Genomic DNA, 24,764 nt, shown 5'->3' on the forward strand with positions numbered 1-24,764 from the left:
GCTCAAGTTACAGGAAGCCAGATTCCGGCTGGACATCAGGAAAAACTTCCTGACTGTTAGAGCAGTACAACAATGGAACCAGCTACCTAGGGAGGTGGTGGGCTCTCCCACACTAGAGGCCTTCAAGAGGCAGCTGGACAACCATCTGTCAGGGATGCTTTAGGGTGGATTCCTGCATTGAGCAGGGGGTTGGACTGGATGGCCTTGTAGGCCCCTTCCTACTCTGCTATTCTGTGATTCTATGAAAGATTATAGATGGGACCAGAGGGCACCATGCAAGGCATTCTGAGCCAGTATTTGGGATACGGGAGTGGGGGAGATGTAACTTGGGGCGGCTTTAAATGCAACGAGAAGCTTCGTCCTAAGGAACTTTGGGGGATTCAGTCAGAGACCCGGCCGGGAAGCCTGCCGGACAGGAGGCAGAGCGAAGGGAGGGAAGCGCCCTCTCACCTGTTGCACGGCCGTGTACTTGACGGTGTAGGAGTAGTCGTGGTTGTCGATGATTTCGAAGTCCCGCACCACCTCGCCCTTGGCGGCCCCGGCAAAGTGCACGTCCAGCTTGGCTTTGCCGGCCCCCTTGGTGAAGACGGTGAAGTGGGTGGGCTTCCCGACCTCCACACCTGGGAAGAAAAGGCCCCGGCGGGGGAGAAGGCGCTCAGCTCCTGGGTTCGACGGCTTTCCCCCTTGCAGATGGGCAAGGGGTGGGGGGCTCCCCCTCCGGCCCTCTCTCCTCAGAGGGTAAAGATGCCGAGCCCTCTGCTGAGGACCATGCTGGCTGGGGGATTAGGGGAGTTGCGGTACAACACATCTGAGGAGCAGCAGCTTAGGGGAGGCTGCTGTGGACTGAATTCACGGCTTAACCCCACCCCACACCCCAAAGGAGTTCTAAAATGCTGCGAGTTCTGGGCTTTAGAGAGACTTCTTCTGAGAGGGCCCTTCTCTCCCATCAGTCCCCGGGCTTCGCCTCTCAGCGAGTTGCCTCTTCCCTGGTCTGGGTGGCCAAATCCCCGCCTCCCCCGACTCCTCGGCCGCTGCTCACCTGTCCGGCTGAGTCCAGGCCCCTCGGCCTTCACCTTGCTGGCATCGTGGGAGGGGTCCACCTTGATGTGGAAAGGGCTGATGGGAATCTCCTGAGGGGGCGGCAAAGCGGAGAAGGGGACTGAGCCATGGTTGATGGGAGGGGGGAGAACCCACTGCTCCCCTCCCCCGTGAGGTGAGATCCAACACCCCTCCTTCAGTGAGTCCACCTTCTTCCCACCATGGTCACCAGCTGCTCTTCCTCTTCCTCCTCCTCCTCCTCCTCGCTCCCCCTTGCTTTCTCGACAAGCAGGGAGCAAGGAGGCGTCTCCTGCTCCTCCTCACTTCCACCGCCGGTGAAGAGGAGACTCAGGTCCAGGAGGTTCTTGCCAGAGGACCCCTAGCGGGGCGTGGGCCCTCAGCAAGGGCCCAACCATGCTGGCCTGGGCGCGGTCCCACCCTTCAGCCTGCAGCTGGAGGAACTGCAGATGGTCCCTCCTTCCCCAGACCCCGTTCCCATCTCAAACGGAGAGGCGCTGGGGCTGACGGAGGCCTGGGCGCCGAGGAGTGGCCCGCTTACCTGGTTGGCAAAGAGCACCATGATGGTGTAACGCCCGGGGCCGGGAGGCATGTATTTGACGGTGAAGGTGTCGTTGTCGTTCTTGATGATGTCGAAATCGATGTCAGCTTCGAGCGGCCCCACCACGCCCGGGGCGCACTTGATGCCGATGCTGACGTCCCCTGGAAGACAGACGGGGCGGCGCTCCATGAGAGGGACACGCCAGGGCCAGCTGGGACAAGCCAAGCTCCCTCCGCTGGCCCAGAGGTGCCAGAGGTGCCAGAGGTGGGAGGCAAGCAGCCGGTTCCGACACACACACACCATGCCCCACGCTAGAGCCCTTCTTTCTTTGATCGTGTGCAGCGCTACGTGTGCCCCGGTGCGGCACGGTGCGGCCGACAACGTCTCCAAGGAAGGCGGCGCTCAGAAGTGTCGCTACCCCCATTCAGATCCCCAACAAAGCCCAATGCGATCATGGAGGGAGCCGAGCGTTCAGTGAGACGGCTTAAGGCAGGACGTGGCCCAAGAATCAAGATATTGCTGGAAACCAGCTAGCAAGACAGTCTCCTAACTGGTGCCCTCCGGATATGTTGAACTGCGACTCCAATAATGCCCAGCCAGAAACGTTGGCCATGCTGTCTGGGAACGATCAGAATTGCAGTTCAACACATCTGGAATCATGGGGTTATACATCTGGAATTGTGGCATTTGAACACATCTGGGAATTATAGAGGCTGTAGTTAGACGCATCTGGAATTATGGAGTTATAGATCTGGAATTACGCCAGTTCAGCACATCTGGGAATTATGGAAGTTGCTGCTCAACACATCTGGAATTATGGGAGTTATAGATCTGGAATTATGGAAGTTCAACACATCTGGGAATTATGGAGGTAGCAGTTTGACACATCTGGAGGGCACCAGGTTGGGGAACACTGAAGTAGCTCTTTGGCAACAATTCCTTGCCAGCTTAAGCTAAACCCTACAGGAAACTTGAACCCTGGACCAAGAGACCGAAGAATCTTTCAGTCTCTTATTGCGTCAGGTCAGGCATGAAAGGATCCGCTTGGGTAGCTTGGCGGCGCCTTCGTGGGAGCGGCAGCCAACGACGCCCAACGCCTCTCGCGGACCAGCGGCATCTTTGCACTCTGTTCCAGCCCTCGGCCCGCCTCACCTTGTCCCGCCTCGCTGCAATCCACTGTGAAGTAAGTGGGCTCATTGGCCTTCAAGCCTGTCTTCTCAACTCCAGGACCGTACACCTTGACTTTGTTCGGGTGGCTGCCTTCGCCAACCATTACCTGCCAGGAGGAAGGTGGGGCAGAATTTAGAGGTGGGGGAGCTTTCCATCGCGTCAAGAGGGAAAAAACAAGAAGCCAGTGGCGGGTTGTGTGAAGTGCGCCCCCCCCCCCAGAACATAAGAGCTGTATGTTGCTTCTCCACAAGAGCGATTCATTGCACGCTCACGATTGGCCGCTCATGGAAGTTCGCGAGTCCTTTTCATGACTTCATCAACATCCGATGCCTCCCCCGCCGTTTTCAAGCGGGAATCCGCCATTTTATAAAAACGTCAATGATGCGGTAATAAATGGGAAACGCGCTATAAAGCACCGCCATCTGCTGGCAGTAAAGTTGAAACATATGGGAAGGAACCAGCAAAAACGGGGGTGAGTGAGGAGGGCATGTTTTGTGCCGACCCTTAAACCCGTGCAAGGCTGAGGGATTTTTGCTACATGTGGAGAAGCCCAACGTCTTGTGGAAGTGAATTTCACTGTTTAACTATGGGCTGTGTGAAGGAGCCCTTCCTTTGATCTGCCTGAGGCCACAGCTAGACTGAAGGTTTCTCCTGGGATCATCCAGGGTTCGCCCCTGCCTGAGCACTGGATCCCCTGTGTGTCACCTAGATGAACAGGTTTGACCCCTGGACGATCCAGGGATAAACCTTAGGTCTAGCTATGGCCTGAATCTCCCACCCATCGGCTCCGTCACTGTACGTTGCTCCGCCCTGGCCCTCTCAACAGGCCCCGGCTGGAAGCCAGAAGGCTGAGTGACATGAGGCCCTGCCTGGCTCCACTGCTCACCCGGAAGGGGCTCTTGGGGACGTTGACGCCTCCCCAGCTGATGATGATGGTGTGCTTGATGGCCTTGGTGGGGACGTAGACACAGGAGAAGGTCCCATCACCGTTGTTCTTGATCTTGATGTCAATGGGGACGCCTTCTGCATCCTGGAAAGAAGAACGCCTTTCATACAAAAGCCCATTTCTGGGTTCCTTCTCTTGGTCACCCTCCAAGGTGACTAAGATATGGAAACCAGAGGAAATCAATGTGGACATAAGAACATAAGAACGTAAGAAGAGCCCTGATGATGGATCAGACCAAGGGTCCATCTAGCCCAGCACTCTGTTCACACAGTGGCCAACCAGCTGTTGACCAGGGACCAACAAACAGGACAACAGCACCCTCCCACCCATGTTCCCCAGCAACTGGGGCACACAGGCTTACTGCCTCAAATACTGGAGATAGCACACAGCCATCAGGGCTAGGAGCCATCGACAGCCTTCTCTTCCAGGAATTGATCCAACTCCCTCTTAAAGGCATCGAAACTGGGGGCCATCACTACGTCCTGTGGCCGCAAACTCCGTAGTTTAACTCTGCACGGTGTGGAGACGTCCTTCCTTTTATCTGTCCTGATTCTCCCACCAATTAGCTGAACAAAAGCACAAAAGCTGCCTCCGTTCCCCGGTTCAGCTTCTACCGGATCGAGAAACGGCACATGCAGGCGTTTGCCTAGGCGTCCTTATTTGAGGAGGGGGGAAAGGCAAACCAAGGGCATAGACTACAGCTCTTGACTCTCTTTCGATGCACTGCAATCTCCCCTTGAAGAAGCAAAGCGCCTCAGAGGCTGAAGCGAGTCCCAGGGGCTGTTTACTGAGAGTGACGCTTTGCGTGGAACAGAAAGGGCGACCTGGGGACTCGGGACGCTTTGCTACCTACCTGGGCGTAGATCTTGAGCTCCGCCTTGCCCGCTCCCCGGGCATCGATGGTGAACTCTGCCGGCTTGTTCACGATGCAGCCGGTGGGCTCCAGTCCAGGGCCAAAAGCTTTGACCTGGAAGGGGACGAAAACGGCGTTAGGTCTGGACACTCTGACCACAGTCAGGCCTACCCTGCTGCTCCCGTAATCCTTCAATGTCTCCTCAACGCTCGTTCTTCTTATTATTATTTATTATAGAATCATAGAATCATAGAAAAGCAGAGTTGGAGGGTCCTACAAGGCCATCGAGTCCAACCCCCTGCTCAATGCAGGAATCCACCCTAAAGCATCCCTGACAGATGGCTGTCCAGCTGCCTCTTGAAGGCCTCTAGTGTGGGAGAGCCCACCACCTCCCTAGGTCACTGGTTCCACTGTCGTACTGCTCTAACAGTCAGGAAGTTTTTCCTGATGTCCAGCTGGAATCTGGCTTCCTTTAACTTGAGCCCGTTATTCCGTGTCCTGCACTCTGGGAGGATCGAGAAGAGATCCTGGCCCTTCTCTGCATGACAACCTTTCAAGTATTTGAAGAGTGCTCTCATGTTTCCCCTCCATCTTCTCTTCTCCAGGCTAAACATGCCCAGTTCTTTCAGTCTCTTTTCATAGGGCTTTGTTTCCAGACCCCTGATCATCCTGGTTGCCCTCCTCTGAACATGCTCCAGCTTGTCTGCGTCCTTATTAGATTTGTTTTAGACAAAAAAAACCCTCAAGGCGTCGCAAAACAAAATTAAAATACAAAAAACTGAACACTGCTAAAAAGCGCTATTCCACTCAAACACCCCTGCTCCATTAGACAACTAAACTACCAGTGGCAATCAAAACGGTTCTGCTGCCGTATTGAACAGCCCACTATCTGCCACTGTGGGCGTAGGAATAGACGAAGAGCCTTAATGGGAATAGTCTTAACCTGAAGCTGAAAAGGTGGCAATATCAGCAAGCAGGCGCTTGGGGCCACCACCAAAAAGGCCCTGTTGCTATTTTCCGAGCAGCCTTCAGAAGAGGCCCTCAGCTCTTGATCGCAGGGTACAAGTAGGTTCACACCGCAAGGGGAGAGGGACAGGGTGGCTCCGATGGGTTGCGCTGGAGGGCAGGGGCGGCTTCTGGAGGAAGTGGTTGCGGATGTGGGCAGAGGTTGTGGGGGACAGGTCGACTCTCACGGGCCAGGTTGGGGAAGGCCTACCTTCTCTGGGAAGTACTCGTTGGTGGCAGGCAGGATGTGGGCAATGAAGGGGCTGTCCTTGATGTCCTCGTCGTCGCAGATCACGTGCACGGCGTACTCGCCCGGCTCGGTGGGCCAATAGCGGACGTCGCAGGATCCGTCCCCTTTGTCATCGCACTCAATCTTGGCCTGTGAGGGGCCCTCGATGGAGAAGCCTGCAGGGAGGGAGGCAGGGAGGGGAGCAGCTTAGGCCGGGAGTGGGCAGTACGGGGGGCCGGCTCCTCAGACCACTCGCTCACAGCACTGCTGTCCACCCAAAAGAAGCGACAGTAAAGACACCCCACAGCAAAACGTTGCAGCGCACCCTCAGCTCCTGGTGCAGCCTCCCCCAGCTGCGCGCCCTCCAGACGGGTTGGACTGCAACCCCCATCATTCCCAGCTAGCATGGCCAACACGCCCACCCCCACCCCGTTTTGCCTCCATTCCCGTCAGCACTCACCGCCTGAGTTTGCGATTAAAGGGAAGGATTTGTGGTAAAACACTGAAAATATCTCAAACCCAGTCAATGGATTCCAGCTATATTTTTGTCTGTAAAAGGGGTGGGTGGAGGAATGTTAAACGTACGACCTTCTCTTAATTAGACTTATTCAATGCTTTTTTCGTTTGTTTGTTTGAATGCTTTTCTTAGGATTTGGTAAGTTAATTTTTTAACAATTCAAAACACAAACGGCCTAAGCCCAACACTCAGCTGTTACGTTATTCCAAGCGCTTTATGCTGAAATAACCTTCCCAAAGCGGCTGGTGGAGAATAATAATTTCAAGCAATTTTTAATTATTTGCTTGCAAGGTTGGCCTGGGCCGGCCACTGAGAGGCATCAGAGCGGAGAGTTCCTCCGGTCGGCACCACAAGCAGGGCCGGTGCCAGACTATTTTGTGCCCGAGGCAGGTGAGCTGCTTTCACCCACGCCCACCCCCACCCCAGCGTACCTGGGCATGGGGTGCCATTTCGCCCGCCCAGCCAAAGCGAAGCCAGGATGCTGGGGTGGGGGGCGGCTTTGGAACGGCGCACCCAGCCGGAAGCTGCTCTGGGAGAGCGACTTCTGGGCGCGCCGTTCTGAAGCCACCACCCCACCTCCCTACCCCAGCGTTCTGGCTTCGCTTCAGCTGGGCGGGCAAAATGGCACCCCATGCCCAGGTATGCTGGGGTGGGGGTGGGCGTGGGTGAAAGCAGCTCACCTGCCTAAGGCGCAAAATAGTCTGGCACCGGCCCTGCAGGTGAGCTGCTTTCACCCACTCCCACCCCCACCCCAGCGTACCTGGGCATGGGGTGCCATTTCGCCCGCCCAGCCGAAGCGAAGCCAGGACGCTGGAGTTGGGGGTGGGCGTGGCTTCGCTTCGCTTCAGCAGGGTGGGCGCCCAGTCAAAGTGAAGCCAGGATGCTGGGGCAGGCAGGCAGCTTCGGAACGGTGCGCCCGGAAGCCGCCCTCTCAGAGCCATTGTGGGAGAGCGGCTTCCGGGTGCAGCGTTCGGCGCCCCCCTTACCTTGGCGCTCTAGGCAGCCGCCTGAGTGGCCTCTATGGTAGCACCGGCCCTGACCACAAGGGCCCCCACAGCACACACACGGACACACAACCCTGTCCACCCCAAGGACTGCGCCCTCCACTCTGGCTTACCCAGCGTGCCCACTTCCGTGCCAATCGCCTCGACCACAAAGTCTGCTGACTTGCCCACCATGCCGGTCTCCAGGCCGGGCCCCCAGGCTCTGACCTTCTGCGTGCCGGCCTCAGGGCCCACCTGCACCTCAAAGGGACTGGAGAAAAGAAAGAAATCAAGGGACACGAAGGCCAGGCGGATCCTGACCCAGCTTGGAGAGAGCCTTGCTGGAAAGCAGCCGACAGTGACACCCAAGACCCACTGTGCATGGGTGCCACTTATTTTGCTGAAACCATTTTGCATTTAATATATATTTATATATATGCACAATTAATTCCACTTCTGGTATTCATGGGGCGGGGGCATCAGAGCCCCACCTCCTGACCACTAGAAAACATATCTTCACAACCACGGGGATTTAAAACTTGAAGAAAGAAAGAAAGAAAGAAAGAAAGAAAGAAAGAAAGAAAGAAAGAAAAGATTCTTAGGCGTTTCATAGAATAGTATAGTTGGAAGGGGCCTCTAAGGCCATCCAGTCCAACCCCCTGCTCAATGCAGGAATCCACCCTAAAGCATCCCTGAAAGATGGTTGTCCAGCTGCCTCTTGAAGGCTTCTAGTGTGGGAGAGCCCACAACCTCACTAGGTAACTGGTTCCATTGTCGTACTGCTCTAACAGTCAGGACGTTTTTCCTTATGTCCAATTCTACTACATTTTGAGCCTTGCTCTTACCTCCTCGGGATGGCATGACCGCCCCAGGTAATGGACACCACGTATTTCCCGGGCACCGTGGGGTTGTATTCACATTCGTACACCCCGTCACCAACGTCCCGGACCTTCACTGGCTCCTCGGTGCCTTCTGTGAGAAAGTGGGGAGGGAGAGACACGAATGGTCAAAGCGATGAAACACAGACCAAGGCCAAGCGTCCCGTCGGTGGGTCGGCTTCGTTCCACTTCGTCCTGTCTTTGCATCGCTCGTAACGCCAGGCTTCTGGGTCTTTCCAGGCATGTCCCTTTCTCCCCAACCGTGTACAGGTTATCATGGATCAAACGCAACCGTTCTCATTCTAAGCTGCCGTGTGGAACTCGTGAACACGCGTGTAGTGGCCGTGTACTGACCCGTCGCATGTACAGAACCAACTTGTGACACAGGGCTGTGGCATCTGAGGTTAAAACCGGCATACAACTAACCTAGAAATTGGTGCCGATTGCAGACGAGCCCGACGGGTTCTCAGAGGTGATCAGCAAGGGTTATCAGGCAGAGGTGTGATTACATACACCTGCACAGTATCTCTAAGCATGATTTCTCCGGACCCGCCTGAACAAATTGCTAAATGCCTTTGTCTCCCTGAGATGTTTTGTCTGTTTTGGAGCACTGGAGGGTGGGCTGGTGTCCTTTGGCTTCTTTTGGCTACCTTTGTTTCAACTTCTTATGTTTCTAGCTCCCTGATCTGTATTTATAGCCAGACGTAGCAGGATGGCACGTATGCACAGACGTATATCAACTTTGAAACAGTGCCTGTTCCTCTGTGTGTGCCTCTTTGAGAGGGCGGCCTGCAGCGTTAGCCCACTGTTCAGAATGTCACTTGTTCAATTCTAAGGTTGCTTCTGGCTCCAGCAAATCTTACAAAGTCTGGACACCCGCTATCAATAGGGAAACAACTGTATGTATTTTATTTATTTATTTTATTTATTTATTTAATTACATTTATATACCACCCCACAGCCAAAGCTCTCTGGGCGGTTTACAACAATTAAAAATGGTAAACATTAAAAGTATACAAAATTTAAAAGCCATCAAAAACATGAAAAACAGTATAAAAACAACAGTATCCATTTAAAAACAACAATTCTGGGGTCCATTAAAAACAAACTTAACGTTGTTAAATGCTGTTAAAATGCCTGGGAGAAGAGAAAAGTCTTGACCTGGCGCCGAAAAGCTAACAATGTTGGCGCTAGGCGAGCCTCAATGGGGAGATCATTCCACAGTCGGGGGGCCACCACTGAGAAGGCCCTCTCCCTTGTTACCATCCTCCGAGCTTCCCTCGGAGTAGGCACTCGGAGGAGGACCTTAGATGTTGAGCGCAGTGAGCGGGTAGGTTCATGTAAAGATCCCCAGGCAGCATCGCCACACAAGGTGGCCTCAATTTTTTACTTCTTGATGGCAATGGGCTTGCAGTCCAGAGTAAGCTCCACCAGAGCCCTGGGTACTGGACAAGTTACCGCTCTCGTCCCTGCACCCTCCAGACGTTAGCCCTGCGCACAGACCCCAACCAGGGGGCAGCCTTGCCTGAGACCGACTGCTGTACCAATCAGCCTACTAGCCTGAGCCTTGGAGGCATGGCCCACAGGATCAGCATTGGGTGTGTGTGTGTCAAGTTCAGGTTGCCATCTTGGCTCTCACTTGCCCTGGGACCTCGCTAGCTCAGAGGTCGTGCATTCATCCTGCAACCTGGCTTCTTCCGGTCAGGCCAGATCTTGTGCCAGGGGAGATCCTCTCCCAGCCACCCTGGCAACCTGCACCACCCCCTTCCTCCTCGAGGTTGGACGGCGCCCTGGTCCAGGAGCCTTTCCCCACCCTCCGCACCCCCAGCTACTGAGAAGGTTGCAGCTCAGCTGAGAGGAAACAGGGGATCCCAAAGGCCGGGGGCAGGTGGTGTCCTCCTCCCTGCTAATAAAAAAGTGCCAGGCGGCGTCCCTGCGGGCTCCTCTACACCACCACTAGCCGCTCCTGTCTCCTGTCAACACACAGCATTTGTTATCACAGCAGAAAAGCCCGGGGAACATTTGCCCAGCACGTACTTGGACCCTTGACCACCACCTTCAGCTCGCCCGTGCCGGCTCCTTTGGTGTAGACCTTGAAGTCCGCCGCCTCCTTGACGCGCACGCCCTTTGGCTGGAGGCCCCGGCCCATGGCCCGGCAGGCGTTGGGGCTGCAGGCTGCAGAGACGAGAGGAGAGAAGCGTGCTTAGCGTCCGGAGAGGGGGTCTGGCACGGATCTTAGCCCAGTGGGTCACTCTCCATGCGCCTGGAACCCAGGCAGGCACTCTCGGCAGGGGGTTGGGATAGCGGTGTAGCTGTGGGGGGAGCATCTTGTGCTGCCGAGGGCTGGCTTGGTACCGCCAAAGGCTGCAAAAGCCCAGGACGAGCCGAGCAAGGCAATGCCGTTTGCACACGTGGTCTGGCCCAGGCGGGCACCTGAGCAGCTCAGGCCAGACCCTCCATGCACCATCTCGGATACACAAGCGATGCAAGCGGAAGGGGCGAGCTGGCCGGGGAGACCATTGAGCCTGCTTGCAGCTCCAGGGCTTTTCCAGACAGGGAAGCCGCCCGGCTGAGTCTTGCTGGGGTTTCCCAGGCAGTGTATCGTAAGGGCAGAAGAGGGGGCGGCCGGTCGGGCTTGAACAACAACCCAAGGGTGAAGGTCACAAAATGTACCCGCTGCAAACTGGGAAACTCATGTGAATCCCTATAAAGCAGCTTTCCCTGATCTACTGCCCTCCAGATGTGTTGGACCACCCTTGGCATAGCTGTATGGGGGATTCTGGGAGTTGTAGTCCAACACACCTGAAGGGCACCAGGTTGGGGAAGGCTGAGATAAGAGAACACTGTTCTACCAGCTGTGCCACTTTATACCTGGTGGCATTGCTTTGAATTTTAATTTAGTTATTAATCAACTAATTAATTAATTTTTAATCCACCCAATAACATGCGTTCTCTGGATGGAAACAGATACCACAAGTTGTCAAACCCTGAAATAACACAAGAGTTTTTTAAAGACTCTCCCACACTAGAGGCCTTCACGAGGCAGCTGGACGGACATCTGTCAGGGATGCTTGAAGGCGGATTCCTGCACTGAGCAGGGGGTTGGACTCGATGACCTTAGAAACCCCTTCCAGCTCAACTTATGAATCTATGATTCTAAGACAGAAAGTGCCCTCCTCTTGACTTCTGGGAATATCCAGCCCTCTGAAAAATACCTCCAGACTGCCAAGATTAGGGTGACCATATGAAAAGGGGGACAGGGCTCCTGTATCTTTAAGAGTTGCATGGGAAAGGGAATTTCAGCAGGTGTCATTTGTATATATGGAGAACCTGGTGAAATCCCCTCTTCATCACAACAGTTAAAGCTGCAGGAGCCCTGCCCTCTTTTAAATCTGGTCACTCTAGTATAGCTCTTGCAGCTTTAAATGTTGTGAGGAAGAGGGAATTTCCCCAGGTTCTCCATCTATACAAATGACACCTGCTGAAATCCCCTTTTCTATGCAATTCTTAAAGATACAGGAGCCCTGTCCTCCTTTTCATATGGTCACCCTAGCCATGATACCTCACATCCCAAGGAGATACCGGCTTGCTCTCTTTGACACACCTTCAACCACCACCACCCCAGTTCCTAAATGCTCCCCCTCAATCCCCTTTGCTCCATTTTTACCAAGGCAGAGCTTTATTTATTTATTTATTTATTTATTTTATTACATTTCTATCCCGCCTTTTTTCCCTCCAAGGAACCCAAGGCAGCCTACATAATCCCCCCTCCTCTCCATTTTATCCTCACAACAACGACCCTGTGAGGTAGGCTGGGCTGAGAGTCTGTGACTGGCCCAAATTCATCCAGTGGCTGAGTGGAGACTAGAACCCTTGACCATAATCCTATATTCTTTTGCCAGTGGGAAGTGTAAAGCCAACAGTTCTGGCTCGGATTTTAAAGCCAGTCCGTCCAAGCACTCGTGCCACCTCGCTGGGACTTTATTTCTCCTGCTCAGTGTGGACGTTGCAGCACGTGCAGTTTTTCCAGTGAACTTGTCTTCAAATGAAATCAACCCGCACGCAAGAAGGAAAAAAATAATATTTTTCCCAACCCCAAACAAGAGGGAAGTGAGGGGGGGAGATTATGGAGGGTTATGGATGACTGAATTAGCAATGATCGATTAGTGCACTGTTGACAAGTTGGAGGAAGAGGAGCAGGCGTTAGAAGCGTCTGTATGGATGCCCAGTTTGGTGGAGCAAGCTCAGGCTTGGAGATGCCCGTGGCAAAGACTACAGCTCCCAGGAGGCAATGCAGTTTGAAAGTGAAGCATGCTGGGCTTCTCTTGCAGGCAGCCCTTTCAATATACCTCACCACTGCACACACCGGAACAGACAGAAACCGACAGGTGGGCGAAAAGGACCGGCTAGAGAGCGGGTTTCAGGTGGGGCCCACACGATGCCATGCACAAGACAGAATTCCGGAAGCAAAACTGAGGGAGCTGGGACATGGCTAAGGTGACCCTATGGAAAGGAGGACCGGGCTCCTGTATCTTTAACAGTTGCATAGAAAAGGAATTTCAGCAGGTGTCTTTTGTATGCATGCAGCACCTGGTGAAATTCCCTCTTCATCACCACAGTTAAAGCTGCAGGAGCTATACTAGAGTGACCAGATTTAAAAGAGGGCAGGGCTCCTGCAGCTTTAACTGTTGTGATGAAGAGGAAATTTCACCAGGTTCCCCATATATACAAATGACACCTGCTGAAATTCCCTTTTCAATACAACTGTTAAAGATACAGGAGCCCTGTCCTCGTTTTCATATGGTCACTCTAGGCACGGCGGTCCTCCTGTCAGGATTGCTGGGTGCCTAGACGAGGAGGAATCCCGTCCTAAGGCTTCCTCCCAGCCCTTCTGGGGATCTGAGCTGCAAGCCCTGCTTTTCTCCTGGTCTCTTTAACCATTATAGGGTGACCACATGGAAAGGAGGACTGGGCTCCTGTACCTTTAACGGTTGTATAGAAAAGGACAATGTCAGCAGGTGTCCTTTGTATACATGCAGCACCTGGTGAAATCCCCTCTTCAGCACAACATTTAAAGCTGCAGGAGCTCTGCCCTCTTTTGTATCTGGTCACACATAGTATATGAGCCTCGTGTGGCGCAGAGTGGTAAAGCAGCAGTTTCTGCAGCTGAAACTCTCCCCACGGCCTGAGTTCGATCCCAGCGGAAGCTGGTTTCAGGCAGCCGGCTCGGGTCGACTCAGCCTTCCATTCTTCCGAGGTCAGTAAAATGAGTACCCAGTTAACTGGGGGAAAGGGAATAATGGCCGGGGAAGGCAACGGCAAACCACCCCGCTATAAGGCCTGCCAAGAAAACGTCAGCGAAAGCTGGCGTCCCTCCAAGAGTCAGTAATGACTCAGTGCTTGCGCAAGAGGTTCCTTTCCTTTCCTTTCCACACATAGTATAGCTCCTGCAGCTTTAACCATTGTGATGAAGAGGGGATTTCACCAGGTGCCTACATGCATACAGATGACACCTGCTGGAATTCCCATTTCTATACATCTGTTAAAGATGCAGGAGCCTTGCCCTCCTTTTCATAGGGCCGCCCCTAATTAACACTTCTATCTACCTCCCACCCACCTACCCCCGCCATGAACCAAGGAACCATTCAAACCAAACGGGGGGGCCGAGGGCGCCACGATCCTGTCCATGCCATGCCAACGCTGGGCCAGGTCATGCCAGGAAGCGCAGGTGCAAGGAAACCCTCAGCCAGGTTTGCGCTACTAACTTGGTTTACGTGACTTGGGAAGAATGGGGGGTGGGATTTTCTTGGCCTTATCGGCTGGCGGGGTGCGGACGGACTGAGGGATGATCTGAATGGGGGAGACGCCGGGCGGAAGTGGGGGAGGCGGCGCTGCAGGTGTCGGAGGAAAGAGGAGAGGATGAGTTAGTCAGGTGTCGCAGGATGAGGAAGCAGCGGGAGCCCGGAAGATGGGTTGAGGAAGCCCAAACTCTGGCCAGAAGACTCCCCACGGTGCAGGCAGCCTGGACTCACAAGGGGCAGTGCAACCCAGCATGGCGGGAGGGCAACTGAATCTTGGCCTCAGTTTGCCCATCTGTATATTGGGAACGCTGAATCGTTAAACCCTTTTCTTAAAACCAGGCTTAACTCCAGAATAACAATGAGGCTGCCTCTGAGCATGTGTAGAGTGCACTCTGGTTCACCGTAGTAACCAGATTGTGGTTACTACAGTGAGTAACCACAATCTGCTCCTACACAGCCAGGATGGTGTGTGTGTGTGTTTGCGTGTGTGTAGAGAACTTCCATATGTGCTACCTCACTGGGATACCTTGGTTTAGGGTGACCCTATGGAAAGGAGGACTGGGCTCCTGTATCTTTAACAGTTGTATTGAGAAGGGAATTTCAGCAGGTCTCATTTGTATATATGGAGAACCTGGTGAAATTCCCTCTTCATCACAACAGTTAAAGCTGCAGGAGCCCTGCCCTCTTTTAAATCTGGTCACTCTAGGATAGTTCCTGCAGCTTTAACTGTTGTGATGAAGAGGGAATTTCACCAGGTTCTCCATATATACAAATGACCCCTGCTGAAATTCCCTTTTCTATGCAACCCTTTTCTATACAGGAGCCCTGTCCTCCTTTTCATAGGGTCAGCCTACCTTGGGGAAATCTTTCAGACTAAGTTCCCACATCTGTAAAATGGGGATGCATAAAGTGTATTCACTCAGAAGCAGTTCCCATTGCTAGGGTGACCCTATGGAAAGGAGGACAGGGCTCCTGAATCTTTAACAGCTCTATTGAAAAGGGAATTTCAGCAGGTGTCATTTGTAGGCGTGCACCACCTGGTGAGATTCCCCCGTCATCACAACAGTTAAAGCTGCAGGAGCCCTGCCTAGTGTGACCAAGATACAAGAGAGGACAGGACTAATGCAGCTTTAACTGCTGTGATGAAGAGGCAATTTCACCAGGTGCTGCACGCCTACAAATGACACCTGCTGAAATTCCCTCTTCATCACAGCAGTTAAAGATACAGGAGCCCTTCTTTCCATAGGGTGACTCTACCCATTGCGCTCAGTGGAGACGACTTCTTATTAAGTCTGTTTTGGATCGTGGCCTAAGAACCCGGCTCATGGGGTGAGTGTGCTGGGACCCCCAAAGAGGGCGCAAGCTGAGCACATGTTGCTTGGCAGATAAACCTCGTGGCGTTGGGTTTTTATGCCAGATGAACACCGCCGCTTGCTGTGGCTTGCGAGAAGCGTTCAGCAGCACGGGCAGAAGGAGATGTTGTTGACAGGAAGCTACGATGCGTCAGAGATTCCTGTTTTTCACTGCAGGAAAGAGGGGAAGTTGCTGCGGAGTGACAGGTCTCTCTGCAACCAGATTTCCTAGGAACGTCCAAAGAGCAAATGAAGGGAATTTTGGAGGATGAGTCTGAGATTTTGCATGAGACTTAGGGTACCAACATATGGATGTTTAGACAGGGGAAAAAGTCCTACAACTCCCAGCATTCTACAGTCAGCCATGTTGGTTGGGGAAAACTGGGAATTGTAGGACTTTTTCTGTCTAAACATGCAGAGGCTTGCGCCCGTAGAGCAGGAGTAGAAGAAGTGTCCCCATTAAATGGGGTACCTTTATTACCCCATCATAAAAAAAAACCCAAAACCAAGCAAATGAAAATCAGTCTTTGTTGTGTTCAAAATGTTGCTGTTCTACAAATAATGTGAAAATCAGGCCTTAGGGGTTGCTTGCAAGCATCGATGGGGAAAATCAGGCCTTAGAGGTGGCTTGCAAGCATCGATGGGGAAAATCAGGCCTTAGGGGTTACTTGCAAGCATCCATGGGGAAAATTAGGCCTTAGGGGTTGCTTGCAAGCATCGATGGGGAAAATCAGGCCTTAGAGGTTGCTTGCAAGCATCGATGGGGAAAATTAGACCTTAGGGGTTACTTGCAAGCATCCCCGGGGGAAATCAGGCCTTAGGGGTGGCTTGCAAGCATCCATGGGGAAAATTAGGCCTTAGGGGTGGCTTGCAAGCATCCCTGGGGGAAATTAGGCCTTAGGGGTTGCTTGCAAGCATCCATGGGGAAAATCAGAACTTAGGGGTGGCTTGCAAGCATCCCCGAGGAAAATCAGGCCTTAGGGGTTGCTTGCAAGCGTCCCCGAGGGCAATCAGGCCTTAGGGGTTGCTTGCAAGCATCCCCGAGGGAAATAAGGCCTTAGGGGTTGCTTGCTAGCATCCATGGGGAAAATCAGGCCTTAGGGGATGGTTGCAAGTGTCCCCGAGGGAAATCAGGCCTTAGGGGATACTTTCTTTCAGACTAGCAGGTTTCTCCCTGCCACAGGAAGTTGTGCTTCTGGGGATACAGAGATTTGGTCCCTCAAGGCTTGTACTAGCCCCATATTTCTGAGGAATAGAAATCAGAGGGACTTGGTTCCCTAGAACATTAAAACAGGAGCCATTCACTATTATAATAAGGCTATTAATATTATTATTATTATTATTATTATTATTATTATTATTATTATTATTATTATTATTCCTCCCATCTTCCAAGACGCTCAGGGTGGCATATGCGGGTTTATCCCATTTTTCTACCTCACACAACAACCCTGTGAGGGAGATTAGTCTGAGAGGACGCAACAGGCCCACGGTCGCCCCGGGAAGAAGCTTTGAACCCTGGTCTCTCTCTGGTGAGAGTCCAGCACTGTAACCACTGTGCCACGTGGCCTCTCCCTCGACAATCCTAGTCTTAGGTATCTATTGGGAAGGGCTTCTGCCGGCGTGGTGTTAAGGAAATCATTAGAGCGGCATTTGGAGATGTGAAGGCAGTGATGGGGCGGAAGCATGGAGGGTCAAGGAAGGGGGGGTGCAGATGGGGAAAGGGGTCCCAGGACAGGTTGTGTGGGGAGTGGGGGGCGGGGGAGGGCAGGCAGACATCCTTACCTTCCGCGACATTGACAGTGAAGGGGCTTTTGGGGATCTGAGCTCCAGCAAAGGTGACGTAGATGGTATGCGGTCCCTCCAAGACGGGGCGGTAAGTGCACCGGAAGATGCTGTCCCCTTTATCTTCCAGCACTACCTCCACGGTGTCGCGGCGGCCCTGGGGATCCACGATCACCACGCCCACGTCGCCTGTCCCCGCGCCTAAGTAAGCAGAGACGCCGTTAGAGGTCCAGCGTGCGCACAACCATCTCTCGAGCACAGCATGAGAGCTGATGGGGGGGGGAAATAACGAATAAGGTGGAACGGCAGGCAGCGTGGCAAACCAGGGCGCTCCCAAACCCACGTTTGCCACGTAGCAGCAGATGGGAGGGGAGTGCCTCATCCGTCCCGCGCCCTCCGATTCTCCCCCACAACTCCCCCACCACGCAGCGATTTCCCTCAGCAAGGCCCAGAATCCGGATCGTAAAGGGAAGCTGCCTGTCACCCCTTGCGTCATTCGCCGGTGGAATTCGCTGCCACGGGACGTGGCAACGGCCACTGGCAAAGACGGTTTGAAAAATGGCTTAGACAGATTCATCCTGGAGGAGGGGGTCTATCAATGTCAGGATAACCTCACGGAGCCTTCTTACTCAGAGGCAGCGTCCCTCTGAAGAGCAGGTGCTGGGGGCCAGCCACCGTCAAGGCCCTGCTGCGTTGGTTTGATCCAGCTCTTCTTATAACCTCATGGAGGTCTGGCCCTCGCCAGCCGTCAGCCGCCGTCCCCCACCTGGGCACAGTACCAACGACCCTGTGACCCGGATGTCACTTACCTGCCGTGTAGATGTCAAAGTAGGTGGGCTTGTTGGCTACGTTGCCCACGGGTTCCAGGCCCGGGCCACGGGCAGTCACCTTGTTGGCATCGCCCAGCGCCATGCCCACGTTGACCTCGAAGGGACTCTTGTCAATATTCTGCCCAGCAAAGAGCACGGTGACCTAGGCCAGAAGAGCAAGCCGGAAAGAGGGTCAGACAGGGAGAGCCAGCCTTGGCCCGCCTCCCACAGGCAAGCGGACAGCCGATCTAGCTCCCAACTCCTGGTTTTCCTCCTGGCAACTTTCAGAACCTTGAGACCTAGAAACTTGAGAAGTGGTGTTTTTATATAAAGTCATTTTCTCAGGAGGCTAAAGGACGTGCCAGCTCAGAGATCTCACCCTCGTAAGGGTAACTCATGGATGTCACAATACACAGAGCGCTTAGGTAGCTGTCTGTCTTCCTCACTGATGTTCTGCGGTCCTAAGAGCTGCGCGACAGACAGAAATGCAACGGGTGAATTTCTCCCATGGCGGAAACTGCGTCCGTTGCTTTACGAGGCTGCCAAATACTTTGGGGGGTATTTGTTGCCTTTAATCTTTATTCTATGCTTTGTAAATGGTATTTTATTGCAGACTTTGTTGCGGTTTTATGCTTATCTGTGTTTTTTTTTAATGTACATCGCCTTGGGAGCGTTGACTATGGGGTGACTCATGCATTGAAGAAACAAGCAAACAAGCGTTTGAAGGCCCAAGCGCCCCACCAGGAATCACCGGACCAGGCTTACGGACCGTCGGGGCAGAGTTGAGACGGGGGCACAGGATGGGCTCTCTCACCTTATGCAAGCCAGCCACTTTCGGCACGTAGGAGACGGAATACGTCCGATTCTTATCATTGTTGGCGACCACTTTGGCCTAGAGGAAGGAGGAGAGCAAAAGAGGTGAATCCAGGGGTTATGGTTTTTTTAAAGAAAAATAAGAAAAAAACCAATAAAAGGATTAATGAGTGAAATATATAAAATACGGTTGGAAATGGAAGATCAACCATCCCTGGACAACCATCTGTCAGGGATGCTTTAGGGTGGATTCCTGCATTGAGCAGGGGGTTGGACTTGATGGCCTTGTGGGCCCCTTCCAACTCTGCTATTCTATGATTCTATGAAGAAGATTCTGTTAGGATGGTTTGGGAGAGTGATTTGAACGAGGGAATAGAACAACAGAACTGGGGGAGGATTTGGAAGCAATGACTGCTGGAGGGTATGTCTGTAAGGATAAAATAAAATTATTTTAAATTGGTTTGCAGGTGGTACTTAACTCCAATAAAATTAAATTTAATAAATAAGGAGAATTCGGCATTATGTTGGAGAGGATGTTAGGAGAAAGGAACGTATATTCATATGTGGTGGAACTGTGAATATGTACAAAAACTATGGAAAATGGTGTTCAAAGAGATAAATGAAATAATCAGATTGAAGTTAGAAGAAGCACCAAGTGTAGCATTGTTATCAATGTCTGGAAAAATTAAATGTACTCAAACGATAAAAGAATTAACAACGAATTTGTTAACAGCTGCAAGGTTAATGATAGCCAGAAAATGGAAGGTTCAAGGGAATTAACACAGAGAAGACTGGTGTAAAGAAATATGGGATATCGCTGTTAATGATAAACTAACATGTAATATTAGAGTAAGAAGAGTGCTTTTAACCTGTTGTTTGTCTTACTATGATTTTAATTTTTGTGAACTGCCCAGAGAGCTTCAGCTATTGGGTGGTATAGAAATGTAATAAATAAATAAATAAATAATAAATAAAGTGGAATAATAAAAAATAATGATTTTGAAGAGATATGGAAACTGTTTCTGGAGGAACGCCTCCAGAGGACTCAACGCAATTTAGAAGTAGAATAAGATCCCTGGGGAAGGGGTGCACTTATTAATGTTAATAGGTAATAATAAGTATAACGTGTAGTTAAACATTGAAGATTGATGTTATTGTTATGTATGTGTATTGTTCATATGTGTAGTTATGAAAAATTAATACAAATCATTAAAAAGAAGAAGAAGAAGAATTCTCTCTCTACGGTCCACGACTCCTGGTGGCTGTCTATAGAATCATAGAATCATAGAATAGCAGAGTTGGAAGGGGCCTACAAGGCCATCGAGTCCAACCCCCTGCTCAATGCAGGAATACACCCTAAAGCATCCCTGACAGATGCTTGTCCAGCTGCCTCTTGAAGGCCTCTAGTGTGGGAGAGCCTACCACCTCCCTAGGTCACTGGTTCCATTATCATACTGCTCTAACAGCCAGGAAGTTTTTCCTGATGTCCAGCTGGAATCTGGCTTCCTTTAACTTGAGCCCGTTATTCCATGTCCTGCACTCTGGGGCCAAAGCACTACGTGCCAAAGCTCCGTGGTGGCTGTGGTTTTGTGCTGCGTCAGTTATATGACGCAACCGCAGATGTGCAGCCACCACAGGGCTTTCTCGCGAAGCTGCGCTTTGAAAATGTCAGGGACTTACCCCGACTTTTTCAGGGGGAGCAAGGTCAGTATGGCTTTTCCACCGTCTGACCTTGCTCCAGGGCCGATCCAGGGGCGGTCCTGGTGGAAGGCGACTGGCAATTGGTCACTGGGAACCAGGAAGAAGGGGGGTGCGGCTCCGGTCCTCGGATGACTGCCGGACACCCTGCACTCCCCTCCTTGGCATTGGGATTACCTGATGCCACCCCAAGTAAGGGAAGCCATGGGGTTTGGGGGAAGGCGGCACCAACCACAGAAACAGCCCCCCAGTGTCTTAGAGGGTCTAATAGGATACGAGATAGGAGGGTTAGCAGAGGATTGAATCCTGGCACCCTCCAAACGGCTTGCAATTGCATCACCTCTCATTCCCAGCGCAACTCTGGAGGGTCCCAGGGTGGGCAAGTCTAGGATAAAAGGTAAAATGTATGCTGGAGAGATTTGGGTTGGAAGGAGACGTTCTCTTGGTTGTCTTCTGTCTGCAAAGCCTGGGGTCTGAACTCGTCGGGCTGCAGGGCCTGGCAAAATGGGGGGCATTCCAAAGGGGGAGAGGAGCAGAAGGGGGGAGGGTCCCCGGTACCTCCTCCGTGTGTCCTTCGGGATCTTCGATGTACACCAGCACCTCTCCCAATCCAGCCTCGATGGTTTCCACTGTGAAATGGGCTGGTTTCAGCACGGTGTTCCCGTGTGGCTCAATGCCTAAGAAAGAAGGTCCAGGAGGTTAACCAGGTATAGGAATGCCGGGGGGCACTGTCCTTCCTCACCCCAATTATCGCAGCAACAGAGAAGGCCTTTCCTATTCTGAATTTCTAGATGGGATGGAAGAGCCCAGCAAGGAGTAGAATCCGCCTTCCGCAACCTAGTGCCCTCCAGAGGTGCTGGACCGCAACTCCCAGCATGCCCCAGCCAGCTGGCTGGGGCATGCTGGGAGTTGCGGTCTAGCACCTCTGGAGGGCACTAGGTTGCGGAAGGCGGATTCTAGAACCCTTTCAACAGCAGCTTGATGTGGCTCCAAAGCAAGCAAGACTTTCCCACAGTGCCCCTGAGGGGACCTTTCAAAGCCACTTTTTGCGTAGACGTGGCCAGAGCTGACACTCACGACCAACTGGCGCTCCGGCCTGCTTCTCCTTCTCCTGGCAGTACTCCAGGGTCTTTCCCGGCTGCACGAGAGGCAGAAATTGAACAGGGGAAGGTTTTTTAAGATGGGCGGGCGGGCGGAACTAGCCCTGTTGGATTCTAGCCCATCACGCATCTGTCAGGGACCGCGGAGGACTGCCAGAAGCGCGGGAGAAATCCCCCAAGCAAAATGGGGGATTTCGCAATGGACATCTTGCGAAATCCATTGCCAAGGACTAGCAAGGGCGACTTGATGTTCTGTGGCGTTCCCTGAGTGGAAAACGGCACTGAGATCTCGAGGTCCGGGCTGATATCTGCAGATTATGCCTTCATTCAAAGGACAGATGTTGGGCAGGGTAGGCTTTTGGGGGCAGTTCCTAGCGTTGGGGGTGATCAGGAGTTAGAATCATAGAATAGCCGAATTGGAAGGGGCCTCTAAGGCCATCCAGTCCAACCCCCTGCTCAATGCAGGAATCTACCCTAAAGCATCCCTGACAGATTTCTGTCCAGCTGCCTCTTGAAGGCCTCTAGTGTGGGAGAGCCCACCGCCTCCCTAGGTCACTGGTTCCATTGCCGTACTGCTCTAACAGTCAGGACGTTTTTCCTGCTGTCCTGATGGAATCTGGCTTCCTGTAACTTGTGAGCAACTGCAGGAGGTCCAGGGGCCATTTTTACCCCCTGATCCTCCTCCTCCCTCCCACGGTCTGCACCGGGAAGAAAAATAATAATGTATAAATACTACCAAAAAAAAATGTGTTTGCTGCCGAAATTCAGTGGCAAACCACACCATAGTGGTAAAAGGGTTAAATTCCACTCATTTGCAAGCAAAATCTGACCCTTTTAGCATTCAGTATCTGCTACGGAGCACCATTTGGATTGCTTTTTACTCTTAAATTCAGGCTCTGGCATTGATGGGCCCCAGAAGGCCAGCCGTAGGCAACTGCCTTTCTATACTGCCCAAAAAGGATGCTCTGCAAAGACAACCGGCGGAGAGAAGAGGTCTGTGTGAAGAAGTCATAGAATCATAGAAAAGCCAAGTTGGAAGGGGCCTCTAAGGCCATCCAGTCCAACCCCCTGCTCAATGCAGGAATCCACCCTAAAGCATCCCTGACAGATGGTTGTCCAGCTGCCTCTTGAAGGCCTCTAGTGTGAGAGAGACCATGACCTCCCTAGGTCATTGGTTCCATTGTCGTACTGCTCTAACAGTCAGGAAGTTTTTCCTGGTGCCCAGCCGGAATCTGGCTTCCTGTAACTTGAGTCTGTTATTCTGAGTCCTACACTCCGGGATGATCGAGAAGAGATCCTGGCCCTTCCCTCGATCCTTCCCACCCACCCACGCTGCCTCCTCGTTCCTGGGCTCCTTTGCCTCCTTCCTTCCCACTCAAGGGCACCTTACCTGGGCCGTAGGCCTTGGCTTTCTTGGGGTTCAGCTGCTGAGAGCGCAGGGGTGCTCCCGGTTTCAGCTTGGCTTTGGGGAACTGAGACAGGTAGGTCATGACCGAGTGCTCATCCACGTTGGGGTCCACGATCTCTTCGGGAGCAATGACCTGTGAGAAGAGGGAACTGGAGTCAGCAGACGAGGAATCCCGGGAGGAACTGTCCCATTGTACAGTGGTGCGACAGGCAGGAATTCAACAAGCCAAGCTTTCCTCGACTCTCATCGGATGCGAGGTTTATTGCACGCTCCTTGCTGGGCGCTCACGGACTTTCATGGGACCTTTTCACGACGCTGTCCGCCTCCCGCGCGTCCCCCAGCCCTTCTGCTTGTTTTCCCGTCACAGAAAAAAGACCCAGTGAAATCCATCTGTAGCAAAACGTGCCGCCATTTGTGCAGGAGACCCGACGGGATAGAAACACCCACTGAATGGCCCACAGTTTCCTTATTTACTTCCTCTTTCTTCCCCGTATGAAGAAAGAGGAAGTATTGTGGGACAGTAGGGGGGGGAAGCAACGGTAGGGAAACACGATTCCCTCCTCCCCCCCATCTGATGATGCTACTTGTTTCCTTGAACGTGCTGTGATTTTTTTAAACTTGACCTGTTGAATATCTGCCTGTCAAAAAATCTCCCACAGCTAGAATTTCACGAAGCTGATACCTGAGGCACACCCAGCCAGTCGTCCGCCTGCTGCATCGCTTCCCGGGCATTCTCCACCGGCTGGTTGGGGTCCCACGTCTCCCAGTCTGGGCACAGGCCTGTGGGAAGGAAAGAAGAAGATGGTGTCAGACGGGCAACAGTGGGAGGTGGGGGGGGGGTTGATGACATCTTGCTTGCGAGGAGAGCTGAAGACAGTCGGGGCATGGTGGTCCACTCCACCCAATCTCGTCGGAAAGGGACTAGAGTTTGCCTCCAACGATCCTGTATCACCGCTCCAGAATCTGTTTAGATGTGGAGCAGTATAGAAATGTTGTCAATAAATACAAATAAAATGAATAAATCTGCGAGGGGGCAAAAGTGAGCTGGATTTCTGCAGCCTCTCTGGCACAGACTGCAGCAGCAACACACATACAGAACCGATGGATCTCAGCCTGCAAGAACCCTCCTTTGGAGAGAAAAGAGCTCAAGGCTGGCATGTCTAGAAATGGCTCTGGGGATTTATTATTACCATATTTCTTCGACTGTAAGGTGCCATCGATTGTAAGACGCACACTAATTTCAGTACCACCAACAGAAAAAAAACCTAAGAGACACCTGCGATTCTAAGACGCACCCCATTTTTAGAGATGTTTATATGGGAAAAAAGTGTGTCTTAGAATCGAAGAAATAGGGTATTACATTTATATTGTGCTTCCTCCCCCTCTTGCAAGGAACTGGAGGTGGCTTACATGATCCTCCTCGTCCTCCACCTCTCTATTTCTATCCACACGACTACAACCCTGTGATGGTTAAGAGTTACAGAATCATAGAATAGTAGAATCATAGAATAGCAGAGTTGGCAGGGACCTACAAGGCCATCAAGTCCAACCCCCTGCTCAATGCAGGAATCCACCCTAAAGCATCCCTGACAGATGGTTGTCCAGCTGCCTCTTGAAGGCCTCTAGTGTGGGAGAGCCCACAACCTCCCTAGGTAACCGGTTCCATTGTCGCGCGTCCCCTTTTGTCCTCTCTTTGGGGCGATGCTTAAAAGGAAGCCGCCCTAGAAGGAGGCCACTTTTGAGTTAAATTGCGCTTGTGGGCTGCTGCTGCGTGTGTGTGTGTTTGTGCTGGACTCTAAAATAGCTCAACGAGCAAAGGA

At 52.4% G+C, this 24,764-nt stretch overlaps 1 protein-coding gene across 2 annotated transcripts in view; it reads right to left on the reverse strand.

The window, feature by feature from the left end:
• The window catches only part of FLNC (filamin C), a 117,640-nt gene that overhangs the window by 47,462 nt on the left and 45,414 nt on the right, over window positions 1–24,764 (reverse strand). Inside the window, exons 3-19 of one of the 2 annotated variants that reach the window (XM_063134602.1) lie at window positions 23,627–23,724; window positions 22,927–23,077; window positions 20,995–21,113; window positions 18,740–18,817; window positions 17,926–18,088; window positions 17,117–17,317; window positions 13,944–14,069; window positions 10,216–10,353; window positions 8,146–8,272; window positions 7,435–7,571; window positions 5,783–5,976; window positions 4,567–4,680; window positions 3,654–3,797; window positions 2,750–2,873; window positions 1,598–1,758; window positions 1,040–1,130; window positions 451–620 (exon numbers count right to left, since the gene is read on the reverse strand). In XM_063134602.1, the coding sequence (XP_062990672.1) occupies window positions 451–620; window positions 1,040–1,130; window positions 1,598–1,758; window positions 2,750–2,873; window positions 3,654–3,797; window positions 4,567–4,680; window positions 5,783–5,976; window positions 7,435–7,571; window positions 8,146–8,272; window positions 10,216–10,353; window positions 13,944–14,069; window positions 17,117–17,317; window positions 17,926–18,088; window positions 18,740–18,817; window positions 20,995–21,113; window positions 22,927–23,077; window positions 23,627–23,724 (2,336 nt within the window). The remainder of the gene's footprint in view (window positions 1–450; window positions 621–1,039; window positions 1,131–1,597; window positions 1,759–2,749; window positions 2,874–3,653; window positions 3,798–4,566; window positions 4,681–5,782; window positions 5,977–7,434; window positions 7,572–8,145; window positions 8,273–10,215; window positions 10,354–13,943; window positions 14,070–17,116; window positions 17,318–17,925; window positions 18,089–18,739; window positions 18,818–20,994; window positions 21,114–22,926; window positions 23,078–23,626; window positions 23,725–24,764) is intronic. The other variant, XM_063134603.1, reaches the window with a different exon arrangement.

The sequence above is a fragment of the Elgaria multicarinata genome, chromosome 9 (genome assembly GCF_023053635.1).
Source record: "Elgaria multicarinata webbii isolate HBS135686 ecotype San Diego chromosome 9, rElgMul1.1.pri, whole genome shotgun sequence".
Taxonomy (NCBI): domain Eukaryota; kingdom Metazoa; phylum Chordata; class Lepidosauria; order Squamata; family Anguidae; genus Elgaria; species Elgaria multicarinata.